The sequence below is a fragment of the Drosophila teissieri genome, chromosome X (genome assembly GCF_016746235.2).
Source record: "Drosophila teissieri strain GT53w chromosome X, Prin_Dtei_1.1, whole genome shotgun sequence".
Lineage (NCBI taxonomy): Eukaryota > Metazoa > Arthropoda > Insecta > Diptera > Drosophilidae > Drosophila > Drosophila teissieri.
In genome coordinates, this window is record NC_053034.1 from 18,176,123 (window position 1) to 18,191,974 (window position 15,852).

General features: G+C 46.7%; 1 protein-coding gene across 3 annotated transcripts; it reads right to left on the bottom strand.

Annotated features, from left to right (window-relative positions):
• Positions 1–748: 748 nt before the first annotated feature.
• LOC122624438 (homeotic protein ocelliless) lies at positions 749–11,285 on the bottom strand. 3 transcript variants are annotated; one of them, XM_043803974.1, is made up of 3 exons: positions 11,114–11,285; positions 8,857–9,011; positions 749–2,044 (listed from the first exon to the last, which is right to left on the bottom strand). In XM_043803974.1, the coding sequence occupies exons 1-3, from the start codon at positions 11,283–11,285 to the stop codon at positions 749–751; spliced, it is 1,623 nt and encodes a 540-aa protein (XP_043659909.1). The 3 variants fall into 3 exon arrangements, with proteins under 3 accessions (XP_043659909.1, XP_043659908.1, XP_043659907.1); XM_043803973.1 differs by having other exon boundaries at positions 11,105–11,285; XM_043803972.1 differs by having other exon boundaries at positions 8,857–9,029; positions 11,105–11,285.
• Between the last annotated feature and the right edge of the window lie 4,567 nt (positions 11,286–15,852).

Below are 15,852 nucleotides of genomic sequence, written 5' to 3' on the forward strand. Positions count from 1 at the left end.
ACTTTCGACTTACGTTTATACAATCTATTTGAATCTAAATGCCTCATACGAATAGTAATTAATCTAACAAGTGGCCAATAGTGTATCACTTTCAATTTATACGAGTCAAGAAGAATCTTTCGAAATGGGAAATCAATGGGAACAGGTGGGGATGCGAAGTGAAATCGATGTGGCCAGCAACTTGCCATCCACCAAGTATGATCGCAAAGGAAGTGTATCTGCGGTCGGTGTGTGTCTAGAGTGCATAAGTTCTGTGAAAGCAGCGGAGTGTCGGGGGCGCTGTATCTGCTGCATCTGCAGTATCTATGTGTGTGTGTAGATATGTATCCATGGGATGCATCCATCCTCGCGATCATTCCTAACCAAACGAGTGCTCCAGGTGCCGATCCGCTTGATGCCCCATATCCTGGCGCTGTTCATCATCGTGCTGGTTGTGGTGCTGGTGTTGCTGCTGATGATGGCCGTGGTGATGATTCTGGTGATGATTCTGGTGCTGGTTCTGGTGCTGATTCTGGTGGTGATGATGCTGGTGATGCTGGTGCTGCTGCTGATGATGATTGTGTTGCTGATGCTGCTCCAGCTGGGGCGAGCTATTGCTGCCCGATCCAGAGCCAGATCCCGATCCAGAGCCACAACCAGAAACAGAACCAGTACCCGAACCCGAACCCGAATTCGAGCCACTTGCCCCCGCTGAACTGTTGTTGCCGCCACCGTTACCGCCACCGCCGCAGTACTGGAAGAGTAGATTCTACACCATGTTCGCGTACTTGTCCTGCGGCGACATGTAGTCCAGGCTGTTCTGGGAGAAGGCCTGCGCGGACACGGTGCCCGTGAAGGATGGCGATGGCGACAGGCCGAAGTTGGAGGCCGTGTAGCCCGAGTGGCCCATGTTGTAGTTCACCTGGTTCTGATTGCTGAAGTACTCCATCTGCGAGTAGTAGCTGGGCGCCTGGGCGTAGTTGTTCGGATACTGCTGGTACTGGTTGTGCCAGAAGTTGTACGAATCGTGATTGGACATGTAGGCGGCCGAATGGGCGGCGGAGTGGTGGGCGGACTGGGCCGATTGGGCGGCGTGTGCCGCTGCGGCAGCCGACTGCGGCGACATCGGTGTGATCGGCGGCGATGGGGTGGTGATGCTGCTGCTGCTGTCCATCGGTGTTATGTTGCCGCCCGGCTGCAGCAGGCGCGGATTGCTGCCGGCCGCCGAGCCGTAGATGCTGTGATGATGATGCACTCCGGCGCCAATGTCGCCGCCAGCGTCCTTCAGCTGATCGTAGGGCGAGCGCAGCAGGTCCTGCGACACGCCCACACCAACGCCCACGCCCACGCCAACGCCCACGCCCAAGTTGAGGCCCACGCCGGAGGAGGCGCCACCGCCGCCGCCGCCGCCACCGCCGCCGCCCACACTGGACCCATAGCCGCCGGACAAGTGCTCCTTTTTGCAGACGATGCTCACCGGACTGACGGACGTGGCCGGCGTGGGCAGCAGTGGCGAGGAGTTCTGGTGGGCGGCGGTCACGTTCAGGGCCGCCGCTGCTGCTGCGGCGGATAGGTGTCCGCCCGCTTGGCTTCCGCCGCCGCCGCCGCTGCTGCTGCTGTTGGGCGTTGAGTTGCCTTGGTTGTTGTTGTTGTTGCTATTGTTGTTGGCCGACTGATTCGTACCGCCCGAGGCTGCCGCCGCGGCGGCGCTCAAAAAGGAACTGTGGTGCGTCTTGATCGATTGGGCCGCTGCCACCGCTGCCGCTGCACTGGCCGCTGCTGCCGCGGAGTTGTTGTTGCTGTTGTTGCCGCCGCCGGAGGAGCTGGACTGCGAGTTGCCCTGCTTCTGGGACGACTTGTTGCCGTTGTTGCCGCCGGAGCTCTGTGAGTTGTTGTTGCCGCTGCTGCCGCCGTTGTTGTTGCCGTTGCTGCGACTGTTGCCGGAGGAGCTGCTGCAGCTGGCGCCGCTGCCGCCGCTGGCGTTCTTCGAGCTGCTCAAGCTGTTCGACTGCTGCTGCTGCTGCAACTGCTGGCGGCACTTGGCGCGGCGATTCTTGAACCACACCTGCAACAAAATCGGAAAAGGTGCGTAATTAGTAGGGTTTTATTTGAATTTCAGTTGGATTTAAGTTAGGCAAAGTTTGGCATTTCATACATCAATCACAATAGGAAATTGAGCCCCCCGCCAAAAGAGTCTGTTAAATCAATCAAGCATCGATATTACAAATTCGTGGCTATTCAAGCAAATCATGTGCCCACAAATTCTAAAGCTCCCTTTCCCCCCAGCAAAGTCCTGGAAATCGGAAAACGGAAAGCGGAAAACAAGGTAAAACCGCAAACGAGCCAACAATTTGAAAACCAAAAAGAAAAGAGACGACAACGAAATCACTTTGATGTTTGGCCCACCCTGCGAGTTGCCTTTGAAGTTCATTAGAAGGAGGACGTCGTTTTAAAACATCGCCAAACAACAAATGTTGTCTAAATTTGTGCTAAAATTTGCAAAAATTCCCAAGCTTAGTGTTGTCAATATTATTATGAAATTTGCGAGCAGTTCATTAAGCGGTATCAAAGAAAAGCGGCATAGGAAATCAGAGCGGGCAAAGTCAAATCACAAAAGGGGATTTACGACGAATGCAAAATGCAAAATGAAATTGAAAATTGTAATTGAATTTCCAGTTCGCAGTGGTGTGGGTGGCACTGCCTTGTGCTGACAAATAATGAAATTTGATACGCCTTGTTTAATGCTCTTTTTTTTCTCGACTGGCGGAAAGGTTCGTCCTCGAACTCCCCTTGAAAATCCACAGAAGAAACGGCAATGAAATGCTCGAGTGGCCGCAGCCGCGTGGCAAGTGTTAACTTCCAAAAAAGGGGGCGGCAAGTTTCGGGTGGGCTGTGTGGGGGAGTGGGGGGCGGTAATAAATTCAGCTGTTTACCAAAGCACAAGCCATTAGCAAGCAACACCAACCCCAAACAACAAATCACTGAAATAACATTTGCCATGCAGTCCGCTTTTGCCCGACTGCTTTTCCCTGCTTTTCCCAGCTTTTGCTGCTTTTGCTTTTCGACTGCTTGGCCAGCAGCACTGCTTGTGCTTTGATTTGCGCTGGCCAGCGTTGCCACAGTGTTGTGGTATTGAACATTTTTCACTGTCTGCATTGCCAATACTCTCTTTCATTTGGCTTAAAAGGATTCTGTTTTAAACTTTCTAAGAACAATTAATTATTTGTTGTAATGCCTTTTACAAAAGTGGTTCAGAATAAACCAAAATTCCTTATTTGTTGGCTATAAAATGCCTAAGTCTGGCTGGAAACCCGCTAGGCCGTCTGAGCTGGCACTTAGCGGATTGTTTGCAGCCCCTTAAGCATAACAAACAAGACTAAGTGAATTCCTTGCGCTCGAGTGTGCCGCTTTATGGGCTGTTTATTGTTGTCCTCCTGTCTCCAGGACGCCAGGACTCCCAGGACTCCGGGACTCTGCGATTCTCCGGTCCAGAAGGGATGCGTTCCTTTTCCGCCCAAGGGCGCCTTTGAGTGGGTGGTGATGGGTTTCCGGCCCACTTCATGGCTGCCTCTGACTGTGGGTGACTGTGACTGTGGGTGTGGATGGCAGGGGGCAGGGGGCGTGTGATTCCGTGTGACAATATAATCGAGTCAATTTTTTGGCCACCGCCACCGCCGCCGCCGCCGGCTGTTGATGTAACTTTTCCTCTCTGTATTTGCTGGCAGCAGAACAGCGCGTGACTTTTTGCACTTGTTGTGGGTGCAGAGATGGCGACCCACTCCGCAAACAGCCCCCGCATAATTTATTCATTGCTCGGCGGGCAAACTAATTGATGTGGGAAAATTGCAGCCGCCGGCCAGCAGGCACACGCCCACTTTCACGCCCCACGCCCCACGCCCCCTGACAAATAAACAAACAAACGCAAACATTCAGCAGTAACAGCCAACTGGCAGAGACACTTGACTAAGGCAAACACTTGAGGCAAATTGCTGAGGCTGTGGGAATGCCGTATCTCTGGCTCCTTGGGAGACTTTTCCGATGTTTTCCATATGCATACAGTGGGAAACTCCGCTTTTCGGACATTCTAAAAAGGTTAGCCAAGCTAAAGTATGCTAGTTAGCCATATTTTTGGTGCTTGGCAATGAAGAACTGCTTTGCAAGCAAGTGTAAGTTGGTTTATTTTCGTTAACTCGATTTCCGCACTGACTTTCAACTTTGGGCTTCAGCTAAACACATATATAATGTTGTTTTCCGATGTTTTCCATATGCATCCAGTTGGAAACTACGCTTTTCGGACATTCTAAAAATGTTTGCCCAGCTAAAGTATGCTAGTTAGCCACATTTTTGGTGCTTAGCAATGAACTACTGCTTTGCAAGCAAGTGTAAGTTTCTGTATTTTCGTTAACTCGATTCCCGGACTGACTTTTAACTTTGGGCCTCAGCTAAACACACATATAATGTTCCACATTGCATTAACAAATTGAAAATTATGCATAACTCTCGCGCCGTCTCTCTCTAAGCCCCATATATGCATCGCTCGCGCTCTTTCGCGCAAATGCGCGAGTGGAAAGAGTGGAAAGAGTGAAAAGAGTGGAAATTGTTAATCCGCAATGGGAAAATTAATTTTATAAAACAGCTGTGCGGCAAAGTTGCCCCCTCCCTACCCTTCCCCTCCCTTCCCTTCTTCGCTTCTCCCCTCATTTTTCGCAGCAGACAAATCCGTTTGCAACAAAGGAAATGGGAAAATGGAAAACGTATAGAAAAAAGAGTTGGCTAAGTTTAGGTGCGCTCTCGCCCTCTCTGTCGCACCCACCGCTGCCGTCTCTTTCCCACCCCCCGCTTTCCAACCCCCGACTACGAGAAACAGCTGAAAGGCAGGCGAACATTTCTGGCATCCGAGGTGGTGAGGGGAGAGGGGAGAGGGAGGGGGCCAACGGAAGGGGTAGGCTACACCAGGCAAAAAGTCCATCACAAATCTAGGATCTATCAGAGATGTGCTATACGATGATTGGGAGTAGAAAGATACCGATATAATACTATCTTCAAGATCCATAAATCTAGGATCTATCAGAGATGTGCTATATGATGATTGGGAGTAGAAAGATACTTTCGGTAGCTAGGAAATAATACTATCTTCCAGATCCTAAATATCTTTAATGACTTAATTATGAAGTTATACGTTGGTTAATCTTTGGAAAAGAAACATATATATTAAAAACCCATAACTGTCAGTGAAAGTGGGATCCCCTTTAAAGAACTACTGATGTAGAATCATTGTAAATACTCCGAAGATTTTCTTTTAGTGCACAGGATCGGCAGAGGGGTTACTGTTATTAGGGGTGCCTGCCTGGCTGGGATTGGAATTGTGATTGGGATGTTTCTGCTGCTGCTGCTGGTTTCCCACTTCGCCAGTTTGCCAGTTTGCCAGTTTCCCCGTGATTTATGACTGCCAGCGATGGCAGCCATCCAAACTCCGACCACCGACCACCGAACGCCGAACGGCGGCACCAAAAATGGAAATGGAAATGGAAAAGGAAAAAAAAGAAAAAGAAAGGAGAGAAAAACCCGATCCGCACCCTCGAACGGCGAATGAAAACATTTGGGCGTAAATGTTTGCTCTGTTCTGGTGCAGATAAGCTGCGTAAAATTATTACGTTATTTGTATTGGTTGCAATCAACGCCCTCTCACTTGGAAACGAGGCACAGTCACCCACCCCGGATGCCAAATACCGGATTCCGGATTCTGGGCTCTGGGTGCTGGGCTCTGGGTTCTGGGCTGTGGATCTCGCTACTGGGCCATAAAGATGCCTATCATTCAATTAATATTTACCAGGCCTAAGCCCCGGCCTCCTGATTATGACTCCGATTTCGTTGCGGGGATTCTGATTTTGATTCTGATTCCGATTCTGATTCGTATTCCATTTCTGTTTCTGATTCTGTTGCTGATTCTGATTCTGTCTCTGTTTCTGATGCCGATTCCGATTCGGCTGCATATTCCCACCTTGGTGGTAATGATTATTTATGTGAACTGATATCCCCCTCCACTGACAACGCGCTGACCTTTGAATGGGGGCCCTGCTGCGCGAACTCAATGGCAGTGTCATAAGGATGATATGATCCCTTGGAGGTGGTCTCTCTATGTGTGAGCTCTCAATATGGGTAGCATTAAGTAGCGAGTTCTCAATTATTATTACTATTAGAGAGTCTGTAGTTTTCGTGCATAATCCACTTTAAGTTCCAGTCAAACTATCCAGCCACGAACTCTTTACCCCCGCCGTCGGCAGTCTAGTTTTTAGTCGGGCTAATTGAGTTGCTTGGCTTCCTTGGCAGTGCAAAACACGAAGCCCCAAACCCCACAAACCCCACAAGAACCCCAGTCTCAAGACCCCAGACCATCGGATCCCCAATCCCCAATGCCCAATGCTGAGTACCCAGTAGTTCCCCAACCAAAAGCCAAAGCGAAAACCAAAAGCCAGACGCCTTGTAACATGCAAACGAATCGTGTTTTGCTTCAGCTGCTCCTCTTTCCCTCTTTCCACTTTCCCTCTTTCCCCACCTTTTGCCATTTCCATTGGCAGTTTTCAGTCGGTTGGGGTTTTGTAAGGTTTTTCCTAGTTTTCCTGCCTGTAATCTGATACGTGACCGAGTGTGGGTGGCTATGTGGCTGTGTGTTTTTATACGAGTGTCTCTGCATCGATATGTTGCGTTACTCCGACGGCACAGGTACAGTGGCTCGAAATGGGCTAAGATTTGATTAATCAGAATTTATGATATTCACAACAGATGATCACTCACAAAATTGCGTTTTTTACTAACAAGTTGCATAGTTTATTTGATAAATATCTTTGATTTCCTATATGCTGCAACCACTGTACTTGGCTGCGTCCGAAAACCATTTGAAAATCAGCCAAGCCGGGCGACAACAAGGCAGGAAACTATCCAAGAAGAAGCGACATGTGTGGAAACAGAGAAATCTATACAAATGTCAATTCCCAGCTACACCCCCGACACCCACACACAAACTCACTATGTGTGTGCATGTCGCCCCTGGTTGCTCCGGTGTGCATTACTCGAATCAATTGTGTAAAAAACGTAACTTTGAAAAGGAGACAATGCCGAAGAAAGGCAAGCAGCCGATTCATGGGACATGTGCAAGGTGTCCTTGCTCCTGCAGAGCTCTGTATCTCTCTGTACTCTCTCCCTCCATTTACCATTCAACATTCACCATTCACCATTCACCAGGCCCCCCTTGGAAATAGAACGTGTCGTTTTTCATTCGGAGCCGACCACTGCAGGGGCTTCCTTAATCGCTGTTGCTTTTTTCCGGCCAGCTCTTTAAAGTTGACTTCTTACTAACGGCCTTTTTCCCCGGGCTTGCGAACGTATTTTAAGGCCTAACAACTCGGTAGCCTTTGGATATCTTCACCAAATGCACCTATCTTCCACTGCAGTTTTTATTTAAGTTGTGCTGTGTACTTAAGCCTGATGAAAGTTGCATGATTCTTGCGGGAGCAGCGCTTGTAACCCTGCAGTGTCACGTCCTCAAATGACACGGACAAAAGCAGCGGCCAACAAAGCAAGGGCAAGCCAAGCAAAGCAAAGCAAAAGCAAAAGCAGAAGCAGAAGAAAAGCAAACAAATCGATAGATCAATGTGGCTGTTGCCAATAATGTTTACTCTTTGCGTTGTGTGTGTGTTTTCATTGCAGTTTCAGTGTCCAAAGCGATCGATGTTGCGGCTGTGTTTGCCCAAGAAATTACCAAAGGAGATGACAGTTTTTCCAGCCACCGGAAACTGTGATCGTTTTTGGGCCATTTGCCAGTTTTTCGGGCCAACGGCGCTAGGGAATTGGTTTTGTTTTTTCTATTTGTTTAGGCCCTATCGTGGACACCTAAACAAACAGACGGACGTCTTTATTCACCCGAAAATTGAGTTGTACAATTTGCCGTCATCGTGATCATCTGGCTGACGCTGGAAATTAGCGCAAATTATGCTCGACTAATGCCTTGAGCAAACTTCAGTTACTTCAGTTACTTCAGCTTCTATTTCCCATCCAATATCCCGAAGGGGTGACTTGTCATACCCCGCAAATACTTTCGGCAAATACAGGAATTTATATCGCCCCGTTTTCCTTCGAGGGGGAATCACGGACTTCTCGGAAGCGGAAGGACTGCCAGTCTATTTGCATTGGAAGTCATCAAATCTGTGCGCTCCATATATGGCTGGATGATTTGTATGGTTTGTATGATTTGTATGGCACCACCACCCCCATATCCTGGCTATATGTATATCCTCCTCGACAATCTGTTACGAGCTGTTGTAATTTGTTTGTTTTATGGATTTCCTTCGACGTCCGCCGCATTTGTCGGCACTTGTCGGCATTTCGCATTTCGAGGGCATTTCGCCTAATTAAACCAACTACACAAGTGTATCTGTGCGAGTTTTTGTGGCTTAAAAAGCTCACATGTGCGGGTAATCGTAATCGTAATCGTAATGGGCGTGTGCCCAAGGCACTGAGCCTTCCGAAGTCAAAAAACGAGTTAGCAGGTCAGCAAGTGTTTGTATTTGCCTTTGGGGGCGGGGACAAGTTAAAGGGAAATGCGATACGGCAGTAAAATTAACGCACTTTTTTGGGGGGCGAAACGGTAGAAGATTGGAAGTTTAGTTTTAACGATGTAATACTTAGCTAGTTAATGGAAAGGCGGGCAAAATATGTGAAGAGATGGCATCAAATATTGGCAATTATCAAGGAAACTAACTTAGTGGCTGAACTGAAAACCTCACACAATCCTCGCTTACATAGCCCACTTTCCCTATACCAAGTTTCATATCGCTAGCATTGCAAATTGCCCAGTTATGATAGGATATGTGTGCTTACCTGTACTCTGGATTCGGGCAGATTGATCTTGAGGGCCACTTCTTCGCGCATGAATATGTCAGGGTAACGGGTCTTGCCGAACAGGGCCTCCAAGACGTCCAATTGGGCGCGTGTGAATGTGGTGCGTTCGCGACGCTGTTTTCGTGTGTTGACGCCTGGATAGCATAGATCGCATGAGGGGGAGAAACGAAAAGGGATACAAATTATAAGTTATGGAGTTCTCAAACGGAGGCGAGTGCCTAACCGAATGTGCTGAAAGTTTTCGCTATGCGGTGGCTGCTCTTACGTTACGTATACGCCGTGGGTGTCGTGACTTTTCCCAGTAATATTTTGGCCAGTAACCGTTATTTTGCCGCCCGTCTGTGTCGTCTGTGTGCTACCCTCATACCAATGCTTCTCGTGTGTCTGTGTGTGCTGTGGCTGTGGCTGTATAGAGCAACCCCCGAAAAATGCGACGGCCAACCCCTAAAAGAATAAAAAGGACTGGCAGAGGAACCAACCCCCGTGCAGCAGCCGCCCCAAAGACTCGACTCCCTTTTTTCCAGTACATAATGCTCCCTATATACAGCGTACATACTATCTGCGTGCGTGTGTGTGTGTGGGTTTGTGCTACTGTGTGCTGGTGTGTGTCTGTGTGTGTGTGCGTACTAAGCCGCCGCATTGTTTGCCCTGTCAGCTCTCTCTGTCGCTCACCCCCGATGGTCGCACAAAAGTCCAAAAACCCGAAACATCAAGATCGAGACTTTGCCATCGGCCCACTCCCTACATTTATATTTATATTTCTTTTTGTCCCAAATACACCCCGACCATACGAGCATAAGAGCTGCGAGCATGCGACTATACGACTATACGACTGTGTATGGCCCTCCCTTTCTGGCTCTATCAAAAATTAATGAGTTAGTCATTTTGGTCATGAATTTATAAATTGAATAAAAAAAGTTCACTTCACTTTGCAGCTGCCGCATTTACGTTTCACAGCAGAGAGCAGTGTCTGTTTTGTAGTTTCAGTTTCAGTTTGAGTTTCGTTTTCGCTTTCAAAATGGTCGCCAACTTGGTTTATTTCTTTATATCCACACAATTAATTGCAATTTGTGTCTGCCTCATTTTGCGTTTTTTTCCTTCTTTTTTTGGTATACTTAATATTATGATTTTTGCCTTGACTTTATGGAGAGAGCGCGTTCGTTTAATTAACTGCACCTATAAATTGCTGGCTTCTTTCAAATATTTTTTATGGCTAATTTATGGGGTTTCCTGGAAGGTCTCACAGCTTTCGATCGAGCCAAATAGCTCAAGGTTTGATAAGGTCTGATTGTCTGCCTAAGATTTCAGAACCATATTGTAAAAGAACTGCTGGCTTTTTATTATAAGCTCTCACTCTTCTTAAGTCGCCTGATACTTGCTTTTTTCCACCGATCAGTGTTTTTCTTTCATTATTATATATTATTATATTATAACAACTAGCTTATGTAACAAGTTAAAATTCTCCCAATTACTTGGCTTATTACAAAACTGTGAGGCAGAAATACACAAATTGATTACGAGTACGAAATGCTTGTTTTCTTTTAATCATTTTTCTCTTTTTTATGACTTTTATGATTTTGAGTCTTTTTAGTTTTTTCAGCCGTTCGATAATTTTGTGTGTGTGCCGCTTGGGCAGAGAGTCTTTTGTTGGCATTTTGTAGCCAATTTTTTGTGATTTTTGTCAGGTTTTGTTTGTCATTTGCAGCGTCACCGAGCGAAGCGAAAAAACTGGAACCGAAAAGCTGAATCTAAAGCTGAAAACTTGAAGATAAAGTCGCCGAGGAGACCGAAGACTTCGCAGACTCCAAAAACTGCCCGAAGCTCATTATTCATTTTGACAATTTAGCTGATAATGATGCAATATCGATGCGAACTGACATTGAAAGCCAGCAAAACGAAGAGGCAGCCTGACTGTGCAGTGCGAAAAACAGAGTACCAAGTGCAATTTACTTGAAGGTTTCAAATGAATGTATATTCTATCTCTATATTCTATCTATTTTATATGCTATCTATTCTATACTCTATCACCCCATAAACTATATCAGTAGACGCGAATCCCCTTAAACCCTTAATCACCGAATGGCTCCGCATTTTGCCGCAGTGTAGCGTAAGTCTCTGGCACTTTGTCCTGCCAACTTAACTTTCAGCACATTTGAGCGATCTGGTTTGCTTACGTGCTGCACAGATATGCCTGTGCTTATACCAAAATTGTCGATGCGATATTTACCCCACATACCTTGGGAGAACCCGACGGCCTCCAGTCCGTGTGGGAGGCCGAAGGGCCCCAGCGAGGGCATGGGCATGCCGGGCGGCAGGGGTCCGTGGGGCACCGAGTGGTGCGGGTGCGGACCCCCGTAGCTGTGCGGATGGGGGCCCAGGTCGCCCGACTTGAGGAAGCCCGCCGCCATCAAGGCCTCGGTCGAGTGCAGCGCCACGTTGAAGCTGTGTGTCTCCACTGGCCTCAGGCTCCTATAATCCGTATCCGTATCCGTAACTGTATCTGTATCTGTAGTTGGAGCTGTAGCTGGAGCTGAAGCTGGAGCTGGAGTTGGAGCTGGCCACCAGATCACTCACGTATTCCGATCGTGGGTCGCGTGTGGATGATCGCTGGTTAGTGCGCTCTTGGTCCTTTCAGTCGGATCTGCAGGGTTAGAAAATAATAGTAAGTATTGGTAATTAGGAAAAGTGGTAGAGGAGAGATTAGCTAGATTATTCCACTTGTTGAATCAAACTGTATCATAGGTTACTTCTTGCTACTTAATCACTTCTCATTCTTTATCGCTTGAACGCTGGCTAAGCCCATTGAGATATGGAAATGGATTTTCACAGGCGTTGCAAGATATGAAAATCAGTGCGAAAATCACTCACAATTCGTCAATTATCTGCGCTATCTGTGTGCGATATTCACTGGGCTGTTCCGCAAAGACGGTGGCTGGGATAAGTTGCTGTTTGTTGTGGGCTAAGCTCTTGCCACGAGTTCCAATTACATTCTAAGACCCAGAGCAAACACAACCGGGACTTATAAGGCAGGTCTAGGTCTTGATCTATGTGCTGCCTGTGGTGCCTCCATCTCTGTCTGCCACCTATTGCCGTCTCTATCGCGCTCTATCTGTCGCCCACTCACGATCGTTCCTTGCGGTTTAATCCCGAGGTTTGCCTATGATGTAAAATCTTCTAATCTGGCCAGAAGATTACCCAACCGCCTCCAAGACGGGCACCCGAATCCCGAGATCCCGAGTCCAAGATCCCGAGACCCGAATCTCGAGATCCCGAATCCCAAAAACCGAAAACCCGAACATCGATACGAAGTCGCATTCGGGCTTATCTTGCGGTTTAAAGATCTTTGATCTGCGCTTAGCCGCAGGATTATTTCAGACACTTACTAACACACACACACACCGACACACACACACACACATACACACACAGAGGAATATGTACGGGGAGGAGACCGCCTGATCCAGGACAATGGGCATTAAGATTAAGCCCCGAAAGAGACAACTAGCCTGGATTAAATGCCCTTTGTGCTGCTGCTTTTCTCCACTTTCGGCAGTTTTCGTGCGAAAAAAATTAGCACTATTTGGTTGTGGAATGCAGGGAAAGAAAGTCCAAATAGTTTGAAAAAAGGTTGTAATTGCGGAATTAGCACGAACACCTCTCGCATTGTTTTGAAATTGAATACGGAATACGGAACTATTTGTCACATCAAGAGTGAGAGATACATATATCCACATACGATGAGTTGTATGTAAAATTTGTTTTGTTTTGTCATGTCGTTTTCATGGCTCAATGCACTCTGGCCTCAGAATGCAGCCGCAAATTCACCGAGATGCCGAGATGCGAAAAACAAAAAGCACCGAAACAGAAACCCAAACCAAACCCGACCCTGATATAGCACCCGATATGGTGCCCCGATCCCGATCCCCGATGTGCTATGTGCGATGACAGACCCGGAGCCAGTTGCTCCTGCCCTCCGAATTCCCAAATTACATGCTCACGCGCACACGCAAATTAATAACACATCTGGCTTCAATTCGAGAGGCAGGGCAGCTAAAAAAAAAGCAGAAAAAAAAGAGCACAGGGAAAGAGACAGCAAGGGATATGTATAAAGGCTCTATAAAGGATGCTCCCTGCACCATCCACCGTTCGGTTCGCTGCCCATCCTGGCAATCCAACTAAACGGAAGCTGATCGCCACCAAAGCCGTAATTGATAGTTGCAAAGTTGATTAAGGAGAATCAAAGTATGTATCATTATGATTGTATTAAATGCACAACAGGTTGAGATAACTAATATGAGTTATATATGAGTTTAGCTACTAAGCCACAATATCTAATGCCTTCCACAATATTTAGTACTAATGTTAAACTATATGTTATACGAAAGAGAAGAACTCAAATATTCAAGTTAATTACGTTTAGGTCTGAACTCGTTTCATTATTTTCATGTTCCACGCAAATTAAAGTTCCCATGGCTCTTGTCAAACCAACTGCCATTAACCAGAAATTTCACAAACGATCGAAGGAGTTAAATATGTGAAAGAAGAGAAAACCCCGTCGACAAACTCTCAGCATCTGTCAAAAAACCGAATGTGACACATTTTCGAAAACAGAAACCGGGAACGAAATGGATTGGCATATTCCAGAGTGAAGTGGAGTGGCGATCTACGGCACTACGTGATTTTGTAGACATTTCAGCCCCCTTTGGCCTTCCGCCCTCGCTGATTATGAAAAATCATGCTAAATGGCAAAAAGAGCAAAATAAAATAAAATCAAAAAAAAAAAACAAAACAAATGAAGAAGAAGAAAACAAGAAGGCCCCGCTGGCACTTTTTCATTTTTGTGCCTTTTTGAAGAGAGATCCATTGTGAGGCCGAAACGAGTCGAGACAAAATCATTTGGGCTGGACATATATCACGTACGAACGGCGGACACTTTCATTATAAATTCCATTCGGCATTTTCTGATTTCGGATTTCGGATTTCTGATCTTTGGGCTTCACCAATCCGGGGATTTGCTCGATTCTGAGCTGGTGTTTTTCAATTTTCACTCTCGATTTCAATTTCTATCGCCGTTCCACTTCCGCCGCACAACATTTCAATTCGTTTGTCCGCGCGTAATTACGGTCAAAATAATATTTATTGGACAAACAGCCGGGGGGAAAACAGAAAACCAAATAAAGCCACAGATCCAACGATGCCATGGCTACCGTAAGATCTTTGGGGGGTTTTCAGTATTCGGTTTTTGGTTTTCTAGAGTGCCGGGGTACTGAACCCTTTTTAAGCCCGCACATCCAAGTGTTTTGGTTCGCTGATGATGCGGCTGACGGTCCCTGGGAAAGTCAAAGATTCGAATAGAAATCGAACTGCCACTTGGCTACTGTTCATCTGGGCCATGGGAATGGATCGTTTGGCCCATGATTAATGGTCGGACTTTGCATAACTTTCGGTCTCCGCATTTGGCTCTGACTAATATGAAATATTAAATGCCCCGTCCGTCTCTGCGCTCGCATACTTATATCTATATTTAAGTTAGTCAGTCAGTTAGTCAGTTAGTCGGCTGCTGTGTGCAGCTGTCAGGAGTGCTAACCTGTCAGTCCCCAGTCTGTAGTCTGCAGTCTGTAGTCCCCAGTAGTTTGCAGTCTCCGGATCGCAGTTAGTAGTAATCGCTGCTAGTTTCTGGTAGTCGCTGCTATTAGCCGCCTTAACAAGCCCCGCAACAACTTAATGTGGCCGGGCATGCTGCACATTTTCCTACTGCACACTGGCCAGCAGCCAGTGAAATTAGATTCCACACACCATTTCAGTTAGTAAACCCCATATCATGAACTTAACTTCAAGCTTCTATACTTCAATCTCACTTGCCGTCGCCGTCTTGAAACAACAGAGTGTAAAAGGTCTTTAGGGAAGACATAGCAATGTTGTTATACTTTCTTATGACCAACAATTGAACTTTGTGCTGCACAAGCCGCTTTACTAAGCCCAAGTTTGTGGCCAGTGTAAGTCGCACATTCGTCTATATGGATAACGCGTTGTGGCAGCGAGAGAGATGGAGGCACTCGCACCGAAAGAGGTGGCAGATGAAAAATGCATTTCTCAGGCTCATTTACATTGAGCCGCGGCTACTGGAATATGGCATATATGTACGCATGTAGATATGTGTGTATATGCCGCATGCTACATGGCCTGGCACGGCATAAAACCCAAACTAGACGCTCCGAAGACCCAAAGTCCGAGTTTGAGTTCCAGTCTCAGTCTGAGTTTGTGTTTCTGTTTCTGTTGCTGAGGCGGCTGGTCTAGCATAATAAGCCTGTCTGCCTGTCTGTCTGTCTGTCTCTTTGGCAATAATGCAACTTAATAAATGCAACAAAGAACGAGAAGCAGAAGCAGCAGCAGCAGCAGCAGCAGAAGTGGTGCCCCAACTATGAAGCATAAAGTATAAAGTATAAAGTATAAAGTAGCCACTGCACCAGTCACGTCCCAAAAAAAGAAGAAAAAAGAGAGAGAAGAAAACTCGCAGCTAGTCGCGCTGCCATTTCTACGCAAATGCATTTTGACATTTAAATTTGCAATTTTCGCATAAAATTATATTTATTTATTCCAGCTGGCTTTGGTGAAAAGTGCAACCTTGCTGCCGCCGGAGGATCGGATGGCGATTATGATGACGATGAGATGTGGATGTGGATGTGGATCCCAGCTACTGACTTCTGACTTTGACGTTGACGTTGGCTGAAGTTTAATTAAGCAACGTGCCAAATAATTGAAAAAGTGTGAAGATTTGACAAGTTTAAGAGGCATTAAAACCTAGCCTCCGTCCATATGTATATATATATATGTATGTATATGGCCTAGAAATCAAACGACTAACTGTTTGTGGCGCTGCGACAACTTTTCCACTTGCGCACATTTTTTAATTAGTTTCTGTATTTTCGCTTATCGCTCGGCGAATTATTCATTATTTGCCTAATCGAATTGACA